Source organism: Lutjanus erythropterus, chromosome 9 (assembly GCF_056507025.1).
Source record: "Lutjanus erythropterus isolate fLutEry1 chromosome 9, fLutEry1.hap2, whole genome shotgun sequence".
Taxonomy (NCBI): Eukaryota; Metazoa; Chordata; class Actinopteri; order Lutjaniformes; family Lutjanidae; genus Lutjanus; species Lutjanus erythropterus.
The window spans coordinates 19,576,403-19,592,097 of NC_139325.1; the positions used below are offsets into that span (position 1 = coordinate 19,576,403).

The following is a 15,695-nucleotide window of genomic DNA, read 5'->3' on the forward strand; positions in this document are numbered from 1 at the left end:
TTGAAATAAAAAAGTTTAAGTTTAATTAATATGAAAACTCTTGCCCATCCAAATTAAAATAAATAAATTGAAATTTCTGGACCTACTAAGTATAAAAGGGGGGCAGGGGGACTTTTATCTTTTGGCTGCTTTGTATTCCATAACAAAACATTATAGTTTTATTCTTATTTTTTTTTATTATTGTTTGCTAGCGAGCTGAAAAGCTAGTAAAAGTTTCCATTGTTTTCTAGCTTGTTAAAAACAAAAAAAAAAAGTCATATTGTTTGCTAGCTAGCTAAAAAAGTCAGCTAAACTAGTTAGCCTACTCATGATGGCTTGGAAAAGGTTTTTGTCTGGATTATCAACTGGAGTGAAAGAAATAAGACAAATAATAAAACTCAATTGGTTTGAGTTTGTCCCTTAACTTTCTTTGACAGACTTGATTATTTTTCTCAATCACAAAACTGCAGCCATTTTAAAAGTTAAACCTCCTCAGGTGCAAGTTTAAAGTTAACACTAGATTTAAAGGTTTGGTGCAACAGAATTAAATTTAATCTAGGTTTAAAATAAATACTAGGCTAAAAGTTAGTCTTTCTTAATTTTAAGCTAGTTAACAAGTTGCAACTTAAAGTTAAACCAGGTTTAAAAATTAATCATTGTTGGTGCTACTCAGCAAACTTAAAACTTTTTTAACTCCATTTACTCTGGTGTTTCTGTGCTTGTATTCACCTTGACGTAATATACCAACAATATTCATTCACTCTCCACTAGTATCTCTCTGACCCTGTCATCTGCGCTCAGCTCCTTCCTCTGAACCTCCTCCTCCTCCTCCTCCTCCTCTCTCCCCTCAGAGGAGTAATGCATCAGAGTCTGGTGTCTGTTCCTGGACGGGGCATCCTTAAATCTCAGGCCACAGTCTTCACATGCGTACAGAAGCCCCTCTCTGTTCGTTCCCTCTGCCTGAGATCTGCTCTCATTACCTCTAAGCAGAGCTGAGCCAGGATGAACAGGAGAGTCTCTGGGATTTGGAGCCGTACGTGAGTTGCTATCTGGACTATTGGGTGTATTTAATCCAACGCTGGCTGAGGGAGAAGTCCTCGGACGCCCAGGTGGATAACCCTGGCCTGCTGGTCCTCGAGATGCGCCCCCAGCTCCAGCTTCTCCAGCATGTTCGGGGGCCAGCCCGTGGACTGTGCGGTAGTGGAAGCGGATACCGGAGCGGTTGGAGAAGCCTTTCCCACAGAGGCTGCAGATGAAGGGTCTCTCTCCTGTGTGGATGCGTGTGTGGATCTTTAGAGCTCCTGACTGGGTGAAACATTTCCCACACTGGTTGCAGCGGTAGGGCTTCTCTCCTGTGTGGGTCCTCTGATGCGCCCGCACCCCCGCCAGATGTGGAAACCCCCTGCCGCAAAACCCACAGGAATATGGCCTTTCACCTGTGTGAATGCGCCTGTGGATCTTCAGGGCCCCCGACTGGCTGAAACTCTTTCCGCAGTCGGAGCAGGAGTAGGGCCGGGCGCCGGTGTGCACATTGAGGTGAATGCGAAGGTTGCTGTGCGAGTTGAAGGCCCTGCCACACTCTGTGCAGAGGAAGCCAGATGGTTTGTGGGCATGCTCGGAGCGCTGGTGCTGCAGCAGCTGGGATGGTCTGGAGAAAGAGGCAGTGCAGTGCATGCAGGGATGTAGAGACAACATGCTCCTTCCTCTTTCCTCCTGCTGCTGAGTGTGTGTTTGTCTATGCTGGTGGTGGCACTCCTGAGTACAGGTGGGAAAGGAGTGCGGGCAGGACAAGCAGGGAAACGGTCCAGAGAGCTGAGGAGGGCGTGCAAGCTGAGGGCAGGGTAAGCAGGAGGCTATAGGGCAGTGGTGGTGGTGAAAATGATGGTGGGCGTGGGTTTGAGAAAACGGGGAGTCTGTGCCTTCCTGGCTCAGTATCTGGCTGCAGGTCTGGAGGCTGTGATGGCAACACAAGCAGGGAAACACGGAGGGGTGGGACAAGGAGCCTGAGGATGCTCTGGAAGGAAGAGCGCCTGAGTTCTGGTCTGGGCTCTGAGTGCGTCTGTTTGCCTCCCCTCTCTGTGGCCGGCTGGATGTCCTGGTCTCCACCTCAGAGGTGGTGCTGTTTGGCTCAGTGGCTGGTAGGTGGTGGCACACTGCATCCGAGCGTGGCGGCGAGGACAATGATTGTCTAGGTTTTAAAATCTCAAAGGAAGGTTGAGAAGTAGAGGAAGGGCAGCCGGGGCAGGTGCAGGCATAATGAACATCTAGGCACAAAAGAAACATGGAGTACAATGACATGAATTCTATGGATGTAACAATATACTGAATGTCACAATAAAAAAAAATGCAGTATCGTAGCAGACTGACGGTATCTGCCATGATACTGTGGACAGGGTCGGCAACAAAAGGTAAAAAAAAAAAAATCAATATCAGACTAAGTTTACACAATATTTAGAATATTCTCACCACTTTACTTTGCTGTCAGACAGTCTTTTCTGATGGGAAACTTGTTGAATAAGCCTAATATCCCTCTCTCCAAACCAACAAAATGCCAAGGACAAAATCTGTAACTTTACCTCGTAGAACACAAGAGTTGCTGGTCCACTGCTGCCTCAATGTATTACTTTGTTTGTGTTATTTTGTAACTTTGGTAAATCAGAACAACCCTTTCAAAACAGATCAAGGCAGCGGTAGACATGCAACTCCTGTGTTCTGCGAGATAAAATTATTATTCACTTTGTCAGTGGAGATTGGTTGATTTGGAGAAAGCAATATTTAGCTTATATAACAGTAGTTTCCATCAGAGTTTTCTGACAGCTATGTAAAACAATGAACATTATAAATATAATACAGCATACACTTAAACTGATATTGATTTTTTTAGGGGGACCTTGGCCTGGGTGATATAGATGATATAGTGAAGTTTCATATCAGCCTATATCGATAATTTCTGATCATGTAGTTCATGACTGATGACATGTTATGAACTCCAAGAGGTGGAAGTAGTTGATTAAGTATCAAAACATTTTTTAACCAAATATCTTGATATTGCAACAACATTGACTATTGGGATGACACTTTCACAAAATATTAACCCAGTAAGATTTTTTGATAAATACTCAACAGTAATGTGGATATAATGACTAAGTGGATAAAGGCAAATAGACAAAGTGCAGAAAATTACATCACTCTGCTATGTGCAGCTTTTAAAACCAGGAAAATACAACACTTATGCCATATCACAGTATAACAATATGCAAAATCTATCACTATACCTTTTCTCACATTATGATACAATATAATATCAATATATTGCCCAGCCCTAGAAGGACCTTCTATAAGTGGTTAAAATACCTTTTGTTGCTGACCCTATCCACAGCAGGTCATTGACCACGCTGGTGCCTTTCTTTGCTTCTATGAACTGGCTGATCAGCATACTTGATAAGTATTTCATACAATCCTACTTCAATGATCCTAACTATACCTTTAAAAGAAAAAAACAAATCTGGCTCTTAAAATATTTAGTTATTTTTTCCTAGTGAAGATCATCACTTTGGGTTTCATAGAGCATTTTTAGAGCAGTGTTTCCCAATCCAGGTCCTCAGAGCTCACTGACCTGCATGTTTAAATGTTTCCCTGCTCCAGCACACCTGATTCAAACGATCAGCTCGCCATCAAGCCTCTGCAGAAGCCTGATAACAACCTGATGATTTGAATCAGGTGTGTTGGAGCAGGGAAACACCTAAAACATGCAGGGGTCTCCGAGGACCAGGACAAGGAAACACTGTTTTAAAGAACTAAAAAGCAAACTATTCTGTCAAGTAATAATAACTGCAATTTCAAACATTAATGAGCACTTTATCCAAAAATCTAAGCACTTTTCAAATCTTGAAAACACTAAAATTCAAGTGTTATCAAGGATTTAAAACACCTGCACAAACCCTGTTTATCAAAATTAATTATGCAATTTTATATCACTCTTGACTCTATTACAATGCTGATAATACAGTTTAATGATCATTTCTGTTCCACTTTCTTTTTTACATATATATTGTGAAAAATATTGTATACTGAACTTTTTATCATGGTATTATTGTACGTTGACATTTTGGCATTGTTACTCCTGCAACGAATACAAAGAATATTTGCACGAAAATGACTAAAACCATCTTCATTATGAACTCTGACCTTCTCTCCTGTCTCTTGGCACTCCTTTCCTCTGTGATGACCCAGACTGGATCTGTCTCCCCGTCTCTGCCCCTGGCTTGTCCTGAGCAGGTCGAGGTTGTTGCGGAGGTTCAACTGAAGCGCCTTTGAATCCCAGAGCCTCACCGACAACACCAGCCATGCCCCATGCCGCGTTCAGCACATCTGGCAGCGTCTGCTCCTTCGAGGTGTTTCCAGATGTGATAAGGTCACCAATGAACTGATTCATCTCCATCCAGGAGCACTGAGCATGCTGCAGGAGGGACGAGGCAGAGTTACAGAATCTGAGAGCATTTGGTGCAACAATAAACCAAAGTCAAAACGCTTCATGACTTTATCTGAAAACACTGCTTCCTCCCAAAAACGGGCTTATTTAAATAACGGGGTCAGTCTACTTACAACGTCGCTTCTCTTGTCTTTGTCCATGAATTTAAGCGGACGCTGGTGCTGTCGGCAGGTCGACGGCTTGGCTTTATATCAACGCTTTCAATATGGCAGACACTGGGGTGCAAAACAATGAAAGCAACAACAAAATACACGCTCTTTACTACATTTTTACATCTCTACTGTGGTTAAAACATCTCGCCGCCCAGCAGACATTGTATTTCCGGGTTTTTTGATCACGTGACGCGAATTGTAGTTTTCCTTCGCATCACTAAAAAAATAATAATCCTTGAAAAAATATGTATATATTTGCAAACGAAATATAAATATAAATACGTTTTATTTCAAAACATTATATTGTATTTAAGTTTCACTTATATTTATTTTAACCTTCAGTTATATTAATATTAAAAGAAATGTGTGTTTGTTGGTTTTTAATCACATCGAAATCAAAAATGTATTTCTCCTCAGGCCTGTGGTGCTATTTATCAGAGCTGGAAGTAAAAAATTACAAATACTCAAGTTACTGTAAATACGATTTTTTTTTTTTTTAGGCCACTTGTACTTTTATAAGTAGATTTTCAAGTCTGTACTTTTACTTCATTTCACCATGTAATCTACTTAGTTACTTTCAAAATCATTATTGAGTACTGACCACAATTTAAATTAATATCCAAACCTTTCATCTACGTTTTTTGTAGCCAATAAGACTGTCTAATCACACTGGCCACTTTATTAGGTACACCTTGCTACTACTACTTATGGAGGAGAGGCTACAGCTCGTGATGCAAAAGAGTGAAACTACCAGCTCTCATTATTTTAATCTAGTTTTCAATAAAAAAAAAATACTTAACTGAATCTGTGCAAGTATGGCTGAATTTTCCAGAGAGCAACAATATCCCTACACACGTATGGAGTGTGTACACACACACACACACACACACACACACACACGTGGCAATCAATTAACAGTAAAAGACAGCAGCCTATTAACTGATTTTGCATCCAGAACAAATGTTTATTTGCCTTTAGAAAAACATCAAAAGATACCTGCAGACTGTAAAGATTCGGCAAATGTAAATCACAAGGTGACGTCATATTATTGATCAGTACCATTAGTTGCATTCATGAAATATTCAACATAGTAGTAAAGGTCAAGTATTCACAAAATCCACATAGTTTCATGTTTTCAGCTGAATACTATGAAATCCAGTGTTTTCACTTAATAATTAAAACTTAATATACATTAATAAACCTAAAGAATTAATTTCCCCACTCAAAAACCAGTGCATAAAAGGTAGAAACCAGGAATATGTTTTAATGATGCAAGAAGAAATCCTGCACAATATTGCATAGACTACATGATAATTACAGTACCTGTTTGCTCCAGTGGCCCACGCCACACACACATTACCCATAATGCAAATAAAACAAATGCCATTACAAACATTACAGCTCGGAATGTTTGGTTTAAATTACAGAGGAAACAAAAATCTTCCCAAACCAAAAGCCAAACACACTGGATTTCTCCAAGAGTGTGTTCATAACAGTGGAAAAAGTAGAAAAAATGCTTTTATCATATAAGGGTATGAAGGTGATTAGACAGAAATATTATACACATTATGAAATAGCATATAATTCTGGCTGTAGAATATCACCTCCATATTTTTGTGTTTACAGGTACAGCAGAACAGAAGGTGTTACTTTTTCAAGATTTAGACACGGGAGGGAATGTGATCACAGAGGGAATATTATTCTCTTTTTTTTATTTTGCCCTCACTGAAAACATCACGTTTGTTTCTCTAAACCAGCAGAAGTGGACCTTGACACGTCAACCTCCATCTTGATTTCATTCTCCATCAGCTGACCAGATCTGGATGACCCTGCATCAAAATTAGGACCAGGAGACTGAGGCTCCTTCTTAATGTGTGTTATTAGTCCAGAGGATGTAGTGTTAGGACAGGAGAGATCCATGGGATCCATGGGATCCATTTTAAACTTCTTCTCTTCAGGATATGAATCCATCGCTCCTGGATTTGGTCTAACAATTGCTTTGCTGACACCATTTTTACATTCTTGCATTTCTCCTGAGATTTTACATTCTTCTGACTCACTTTTAAAAGGCAGGGGAGGAACATCGTTCGGAGCAGACTTAGATGAGTTACTTTTCTTAGACAAATCCAGAGGTGCTTCGCATTCTGGCTCCTGTTTATACCTAGTCACCAAATCCAGAGGTACATCTGGTGGCGGTCCTGCAGCAGCATCGACTCCGAGGTGTTGAGAAACTGCAGATTGGAGGGTCATGCCATTGGTTTGAGTCGGACAGACAGGAAGAAACAAGACAAGTTTAACACCTGGAGGCGGCTGTTTGTCCAGAGTTAGCTTCCATAAACCATCTGATGGACCCGAGCCAGCAGACACACCCTCTGTCACAAGTGCGGGGCTACTTGAGGCACTCACTTGTGCAGCAGGTTGAGTGACTGTGTTTGTCGGAGTCGATGAGTCTGGTTTTGTATTGAGCTTCTTTGTCTCAGGTGCAGAGCTCTTCGAGGCCTGGCGTTTTTTGGGAGCACTCTAAAATGAAAAACAGAACAAAAAAGTCATCCAATGAATTCTTCAAAAATACAAGTGCGACATGACAGCATCATCAAGATGGAGACACCTGTAACTTAAGCTTGAGGAACTACTTTGCAATCTTTGTTATTGGTACTTTAGTTCCAATTAAGCCTGGAAGATAAAACAACAGTGGTGATAGACAATTAATGTAAACCATCATAAAAGCACATAAATATTCCCAGTTTATCATATCCCTTGATAATGGAGCGTACCATGATTGACACACACTCAGCTAATCATTTAACTGGTGTTGTTCACCTGCACCACTGACATGTGATACAACAACACATACAGCATGGCGTGAGACAATGAGTGAGGTAATTGTTAACAAAAAAGGCCGGGCAGCTCACCAGTTTTTTGTGTTTGTTTTTCGTTGTTGTGTTAACATTACAACCAGAATTCCCACCTCATGGTCACGTTCTTCAACCTACTGAGGCATGGATGCGAAGTTGCGGTTCAAACCCGTGTCTGTCCAGACTCATATGTACCGAAGACTTTCAAGGAATTTAATAAAAAGATATTTAGTGTATGTTTTTTTTTTAACAAAATTGAAGTTATCACTGTATTGACAAGTATGATTAAAGTAAATAAATTCCAGTGAGAAACATGCTGTCTTCGCTTAAAGATTATTTTTACAGAGGTGTACAGACAACTGAGAGAGAACTGAACATTAACATGTCACAGTGACATTTTCATTGACCTTTTGGATAGTATCATCACTTTAACATTTTACCACATTGGTGTGAAATGTCATAATTCGCATATGAATTTTTGATTTATAGCCAAAAGCTTTTTTTTTTTTAGGTCACAGTGATCATCTTTGAGTCTGAGTAGATATTTGTGCGAGAATTATCAAAATGATGTCCAGCTGCTCCTGAGAGATCACATTCACGAGGATGGGATGGACGTGAGGTCACACTAACCTTGACCTTTGACCTCAAAAATTGAATCAGTTCACCTTGAGCCCATGTGGATGTCTGTACCAAGTCTGAAGAAATTCCATCAATAACATTTTATATGTAAAATGTTTCGATTAAACATTTTATTGTGAGAAAATGTTCTACTAAAAATGTGCATATTATTATTTCAGGTGGATGTTTGAGCTTCACTGTGCAGAATGATGTAGTCCAGTTTGACACTAAGGGCCCTATTTGGATGTTGGACATGGTCCAAAGTGCACGGCACAAGGGAATTTAGGGCATGTCCAACTCCACTTTGCTATTTAAATGTTTCATAATCTGGGCACAAAGTAGGGCACAAGGTGCAAAGGGGCTGCATTTAGTCTTTTAATTAATTATAGGGGTGTTTTGGATGTAACATGAATGAAACTAATCACAGCGTCATCTCTCATTCCCTTTAAGAGCCAGGTGTACCTGCCTGTGGCACATCACTATTTAAATGACAGATGTGTCAGGTTGGAGAAGCATACAGAGATACTAAAATGATCCGCTGGCAGTGATTCAGACACTGCAGTAAACTCGTGGGTTGGCTGAGCTGGATCATAAAAATTAACATTATGACTGACAGCAGATGGGCTGCGGTAGGTTACTACAGTAGGTTAATTATCAGAAACAGCCTCTAAAATAACAATACAACACACGATAAGGAAATCACCTTGAAAGCTGGCACTACTGTACGTTATTTGAACAATGGTTTTATGACCGGAGACTGCTTTCAGTTTCCATTCCACGAGCGCAATAATGTCATTGCAGCACATATTAATTTTTAGGCAGAAAAACTAAAATCTGTAGCTATAAACAGACAAGACAGGACAAGAAACTCTCCAGAGGGAATACCTTTGGACTGTACTAATGGAAGCCAGGATTTATAAGGAGGATGGCCGCTTTACTTAAAAAGGTTTCACTGAACAAACTGCTACTACTTTGTGAGTGTGTGTTTTTGGACGTGTAGAAGAACAAATGACATTAATTAAGAGATCCTGACAAATCCTGTAGGATTGCATCATTTTGCACCAGGCAGCCCTGAGAGACTGTTTTAATGTTCATCTGCTGACTCTGTTTCCATTTTAGTTTGAGACGAGTATGTGCAAGCAGGATTTTGCAACATCACAACTAGTTTGGAAGCCCATCATAGTCTAATATGCAGTTTATATTGAAATTAAATTTTCATTTAAGTACATTTTCCAATGAGGAGGGAGGAGTAATTATAATTTTAAGAAATTTTCAACAACAGATCCTGGATGCCGCAGTTTCTGCTCTCACCTTCAATACTACATGACAGTGACTTAACACTTATAACAAATGAAGCCTATGGCATGCACAGTTATGTTAATGATTACCTAACTCAAAAGATTTCATTATCTCTGCAACTTCATTTCAGGTGAAGATGAGTCATTCAAAGCTCATGTGTAAAATGATGAACTGAAACAAATGGCTGCCTGGAAGGTGATAAATCAATCTAAAATGTATTCTTTAAAGAGCAACGTAAGCGTAAACCTTAAAACTCTTTTTTTGCTGACCTCCAGTAGTTTAACTTGTTGCCTTGCTGCAGATATGAACCCCCGGCCACAGTGACATCACTGTTGGCTGTGGCTACTGGTGCAAGTTGCAACAAACGCTCCAGACCACACCCCACTGTACCCTTAATGCTGGGTGTGGTCAGAGGTTAAACAAATTTAAAGATTTCAACCAGGGTGAAATACTGCTTTTCAACATCGTAATAAGTTACTCTTTAAGACAATGGCTGCCTGTAGTGTTAAGTATTATATTATTTGTATTTAAAGTGATAGTTTGGGTTATCAGATGTAGGGTAGTATGAGATACTTATCGGTAGTGTATTACCCACAGTATTAACACAGTATTGCCAATCAATATGCTCCCAGTAAGCAATGTACTGCTGTGGACTGGACCAGCAGCAACACATATTTTAGCCATCCAGAAAAGAGAACAAAAGATCCATCCAGAAAAAAGAAAAGAAAAAAATAGAAAAACATTTTAAGCGCACACTATATATTTACAGTTCTTTCATCACTTAAGCTTGCCGTCAGAAAACCTTTTCTGACAGGAAACAGTCGTCGTATGAGCTAAATATCACTCTCTCCAAACCAACTAAACTCCATAGGTGAAACCGGTTGCCTCAATCCGTTATTTTGTGTTATTGTGTGATTTCAGTGTAGGCTTATAAAACGACAATATCCCATCAGAAAAGGCTGGCTTACTGCAAAGTAATGTGAAGAAAATATTCTAAATATAGCGCACACTTAAACTGATATTGTTTCTTTTTTTTTTTAGGTGGACCTTATTCAACTGGCTAAAATACATTTTGTTTCTGACCCTGTCCACAGTAGTTCATTGCTTACAGTACACATCACCATGATGCCCCACACTCACCACAGGCTGGGGTGTTTGTCCACAGGTCTTAAGGTGGCTGTCATAGTTCTGCTGGTGAGGAAAGCCCAGTCCACAGCTCTGACAAAGGCAGGGTGACTTGCCGGCATGACCGCCCATGTGGGACATTAACAGCAAGGCGGATCGGAACCCCTTCCCACACTCTGCACATTTCAGCACCCTCTGGTGAGCCCCGGCATGTTTCTTCAGCTCTTCCGAAGTGTCAAATCTCTGTCCGCACTCCAAACATCTGATCTCGTCCCCTTTAGGCTCCTGATTACCCCAGCAGCCTGTGTCCTTTTTGTGCTGTTGGAAGTCCTCCTGGCTAAGAAACTCCCGGAGACACGCCACGCAGTGAAGGCGCTGGGGTTCACACTTGTGCTGGCGGTACAGCTTTGCCAGGCGGAAGTGGCAGCGGCACCGTACACAGGTGTAAGGCAACAAGCCAAGATGGGTGAAGCTGTGTTTCAGGAGGGCATTCTTCTTATTGAAGGTCTTTGTGCAGTCTGTGCATTTAAAAAAGCTGCGACACTTCTTCTTCCGGTGGCGCACAAGGGCTTTATGGGAGGAGAATTTGCAGCCACATACCTCACATACAACATTCAGCAGAGATTTGTGGGACTTGATATGATATTCACACGCCTGCAGGGAAGTGAAGACGCGCTTGCACAGGTCACACTCATAAAACTTGTCCTCAAAGTGAGTTTGTGACAAGTGGTCTTTGAGGTCTTCCTCTGACACAAAGACCGTCCAACAGACACGACACTGGAGACGATCCACTTTGGCCTTGGCGTGTGTGCGCAGGTGGGCTCGGTAGTTGTAATTCTGGCAGAAGCGCTTTCCACATTCGGCGCAGCAGTACGGTCGTGCTCCTGTGTGCAGATTCATGTGGTCCTGAAGCTTGAACTCTGAAGGCAGCTGGAGATCACAGACACTGCAGCGGTAGTCACCTGAATGACTCGAGTCTGTAGAAAAAGAGAGGGAAATTGCAGTGTCTAAGCTGATGAGAGATAGATCACGACTGAAGAGAAACTCAGCAGGCAGGAATAAAACGTAAAGAGATCAGTATTATACTATAAATAATGTATGAGTAATTAGAAATGGACTGACATATCAGCACACGTTTGTTAACCACTTTAATTTTAAACTAGAAGAAATCACTTAGCAGAGTGCAGATCCCCACCAGGCACCAGATGGTGAAGCATCTACTACAATGGCACCACAACTGCCAGATGAAACCAGCAGACATTTGCAAAATTCTACCAACATTAACTTGACCACTACATGTTGTCTCAAACCGAAACGATATTACAGACTGAAGCAGCTGATCATTGCAGCCAGGTATTGTAGTGACTTCAGGTAACATAAGAGTCGCTGAGAGGCTGAGATCAGGCTTGTTACTTTATCAGACATGCTTAAAAAAACATCCCTGAGATATGAAAAATATGTTAAACTTTTTATTAACAAAAAGAATGACCAACTTTTGATAATGTGCACAAGCTCAACTTTTACAATTGTTGAATGAAGAGAAGATAAACTAACTTTGTGAAAGAGTTATGGCAAATCCTTACTCATTCATACCTTTTTGTAATTTCAGCATTGAATTCAATGCAGTAAGTTGTCCCTTTCCTTGTAAAACAACATTGTGTCACTGTGATGGGATTTAACATGTTAATTATGAGCAGGATGCACATTTTTACTTCTTCTGACTCTTGCATTAATGCGTTTCTTCAGTCAAAAGTGAAAGTGTGTTTCCTGCTGATAGTTCAGTTAGAGATAGAGATGGGAGACTTCAGTTTAAATCCCAGCGGACCACAGAACAACTCTCAGCCTCATGTTGGCTGACAGAAGAGTTTAGTGTGGTGCTGAACTGTAAAAAAAGAAAGGCCAGTAATGGATGTTTGACTGACAAAACAGCACTAGTGTTTATTTGCATACAGAGTGGGAAAAGTGAGCTCTGATCACATGTGGTCAACTGTGACGCATGTGACGCACTAATGCCAGGTGTGAATTTACATATTTAGAGCTGTCCACTATGACTGGATCACCGAATTTCATGTTAGAGATACAAGCTATATCTGACTGCACAGACAATACTTGTTAGTAGGATCAATACATTGTTGGTTTTGATCTTTTAGTCAACTATGTTGACACTAACACCAAAATTGCACTGGCATTAATTGACAGCAATTTCACAAAAAAGGGTGTTTCATACAGACTGTAGACGATACGTTACTGCATGCTTATGAGAGTCAAAGTGAATGAGTCATACCATTGTTTAATCCTTCCTCATCCTCCTCATCCTCATCAACCTCTTCTTCCTCATACACTTCTGAAACATCACTGTCATCAGAGTCATCCTCCACATTCTGCTGCTTCTTTTGCACAGTGTCTCCTTCACCACCGTCTTTCCCTCTAGTGTCATCCGGTGGAGGCTCTGTGGTTTCTGGTCCAGCAGTCGGATCGTTCACTGTGGGCTCTGATGGCTCAGGAGGTACTGTGTCTTTGTCGGCTCGTTCGCGATTTACGGGTTTATGACACACTGTGTCAACATTTGAGGTCTGTTTCGCTGCGCCTGCACCAGGGGTATCCCGCGGCTGCAGGATGTCTGGGAATCCCAACTCTGTAAGCTGGATATCGATGGTGTATTCAATGGACATGACTGCAGGCTGAGGAGGAATCAGACACAGAGAGGGATGGGTGTTCAATGTGTATTTTATATTTACAGGAACATAACCAGTAAAGCCTGACTTACCAGTATTATTGGCCTGATACTGGTCTATCACAGCTATATCAGTCTAGGAACATATGTTGTCCAATATGAGCCTATGTGACAACTTCTTAAAACAAAACAAAAAACAGAACGTACTACAAATTCTAGCTGCAGTCCTTAATGAATTATGAATCTATTATCAAATTAATTACCAACTATCAATTACACTGTCATTGATTAATCAGTTTGGGTACTTTTTAGGGTGTGTGTGTGTGTGTGTGTGTGTGTGGGGGGGGGGGGGGTCAAAATTGTAGTTTCTTAAATGTGAATATTTTCTTGTTTCTTTGCTTCTTTATTGCTCCTTCGTGGATGTATACAGATTCCACTTATTTGTTAAATTTATAGGCAGCGTTCTGTGTATATTTGATACTTTTTGAAAGTTTACTATTTTAGTGCTCTGATGTCATTTTGGACAAAACCATTTAGTGTTAAACTGTAAAATATCCTGCCCACATTATATCTCGAAACACTATTGAGGGGCACTGCAAAATGTCTGTTTATTCTATTGCTCTATATATTATATTCTGTATTAACATATAGGTTACACATCGATATCAGATTTTTTTTTTACTTCCTAAAATTGACATTGTTTTATTTAACTTAATGTAATTATTTTTCTTTATTTGAAAATATCTGAGTGTGTTTACTTCTGATATAGTTCAATCCCAACTTAAATTTATTTCTTTATATAATCTGCTTTATATCTGTGAGTGTACAGTATTGTAATTGTATAATTTTTTTTATATTATGACAATGAGTACTGACACAGCAGTATAATCAATGTGTAATTTTCCTTGCCTCAACACTGACATTGGCCCCAAAACTCCAGTATCGGTCGGGCCCTAACAAACAGTTATGAGTTAAAGTTTAAGACATTAAGTGTATGCTCAATAATAAATAATACAGACAATATTGCCATAAAGATATATTTCACCTTACCTGTCAAGGGACTACATCTGTGTCTGTTGTTCTGGCGCTTCCTTGTCTTCTCTCTTTTACAGTCTGCAGCTCTCGACTGACAACTTTTCCATGTAAAATAATTTGACACACCTTGTCGTTGTTCACGTCGCTCACCTGGCAGCGGGAACTGATGGTGCCACAACTCAGCGTGGAACAATTCACAACTGAACCACCAGCTTCAAAACCTCGCTGCTTGATTTGTATCCCAAAGCAAAAGAGAAACGTAATTTAAACGAAAATAATAAATAGATTCGTCTACACGAAATGAAATCGACCATTAGCCGGTGAGCTAGCTCCAAACTCTCATAACCGATGATAAAGGCGAGTTGAAAACAAAGGAAGCAAAGCAAGGAGAGGAAATTTCTGCGGACACTCGAGCGCCCCTGCTGTCCTGGAGCGGTATTACATCCAAAACTCAAGACATGTTTTGCACTGCAGGAGAGTACAGGGGAAAGTGGGGTAAAATGAGTCAGTGGGTAAGTTGATCCACATCCTGTTTCTGGGCAATGGTGCACATCTTACCATGTGACCATAAATTCAGGATCAGGGTTCGGACGGTATTCTGATACAGTTACTAATTAACTGAAATAAATACTAACTAATAAATACTAACTTGTTAAAAACATGTAGCCAGTAACCTAATCCAAGTTTCACAACATGAAAGTAATGTAACTTGATTACTTTCCATTACTTTTGGATTACTTCAATAGAAAATGTTATAGAAAATTCAGTAGAAAATTGCAACTAATGGTTATTTTCATCACTGATTAATCATTCCATTATTATCTCAGTTAATCGGTTAGTTATTTGGTTCATGAAATGTCACAATGTGGTGAAAAATGTTGATGGTAGCTCAAGATGACATCTTCAAATGTCCACCACTCAAAGATATTCAGCTTACTATCAGGGTCGAGTAAAGAAACCATAAAATATTCACATTTAAAAGTTTATTTTGTTTTATTTAAAAATGACCCAGAATGATTAATCAATTATTAACCTATCACAATTCATGTGTAGCACACATGCACCCCTAACAATAGCTTATCTACTAAGTATTTTAACTCTTACTTTAATTAGTGCTGATGCAAAAACAATGTTGCAAAGGAACCAAGTTTCTTTGTTTTTTTTCTTTCTATTTCACACAAGTGGAATTAATGACTGTACCTGAATCTGCAGAGCTTCAGTCTGTTGTATTTTTATAGCTCTGACAGCAAATGACAGTGACAATTAATGACAGTGGAGGTGATAGTGGTTCGTGTCTGAAATGAAATCATTAATCAGTTATCAAAATAGCTGGTGATTAATTTAATAGTCCACAATTAACTGATTATCAATTCATCATTGCAGTTCTAATCATAATTTAGGAAATAAGGGAGCAAATCCTCACAATTTAGTTGGGACCAGCAGGTGTTTGACATTTTTCTTTGAAA

The 15,695-nt window shown here is 40.0% G+C and overlaps 2 protein-coding genes across 2 annotated transcripts; both read right to left on the reverse strand.

Moving 5' to 3' along the window:
- Nucleotides 1-41: 41 nt before the first annotated feature.
- LOC146321292 (uncharacterized) lies at nucleotides 42-4,826 on the reverse strand. Its single transcript, XM_084726384.1, has 3 exons — nucleotides 4,585-4,826; nucleotides 4,168-4,438; nucleotides 42-2,243 (listed from the first exon to the last, which is right to left on the reverse strand). Exons 1-3 carry the CDS (start codon nucleotides 4,609-4,611, stop codon nucleotides 733-735), a joined length of 1,809 nt encoding a protein of 602 aa, XP_084582510.1. The 5' UTR covers nucleotides 4,612-4,826; the 3' UTR covers nucleotides 42-732.
- A 737-nt stretch (nucleotides 4,827-5,563) lies between these two features.
- On the reverse strand, nucleotides 5,564-14,601 carry LOC146321293 (uncharacterized). Its single transcript, XM_084726385.1, has 4 exons — nucleotides 14,245-14,601; nucleotides 12,805-13,201; nucleotides 10,536-11,497; nucleotides 5,564-7,143 (listed from the first exon to the last, which is right to left on the reverse strand). The coding sequence occupies exons 2-4, from the start codon at nucleotides 13,190-13,192 to the stop codon at nucleotides 6,358-6,360; spliced, it is 2,136 nt and encodes a 711-aa protein (XP_084582511.1). The 5' UTR covers nucleotides 13,193-13,201; nucleotides 14,245-14,601; the 3' UTR covers nucleotides 5,564-6,357.
- Nucleotides 14,602-15,695: the final 1,094 nt, after the last annotated feature.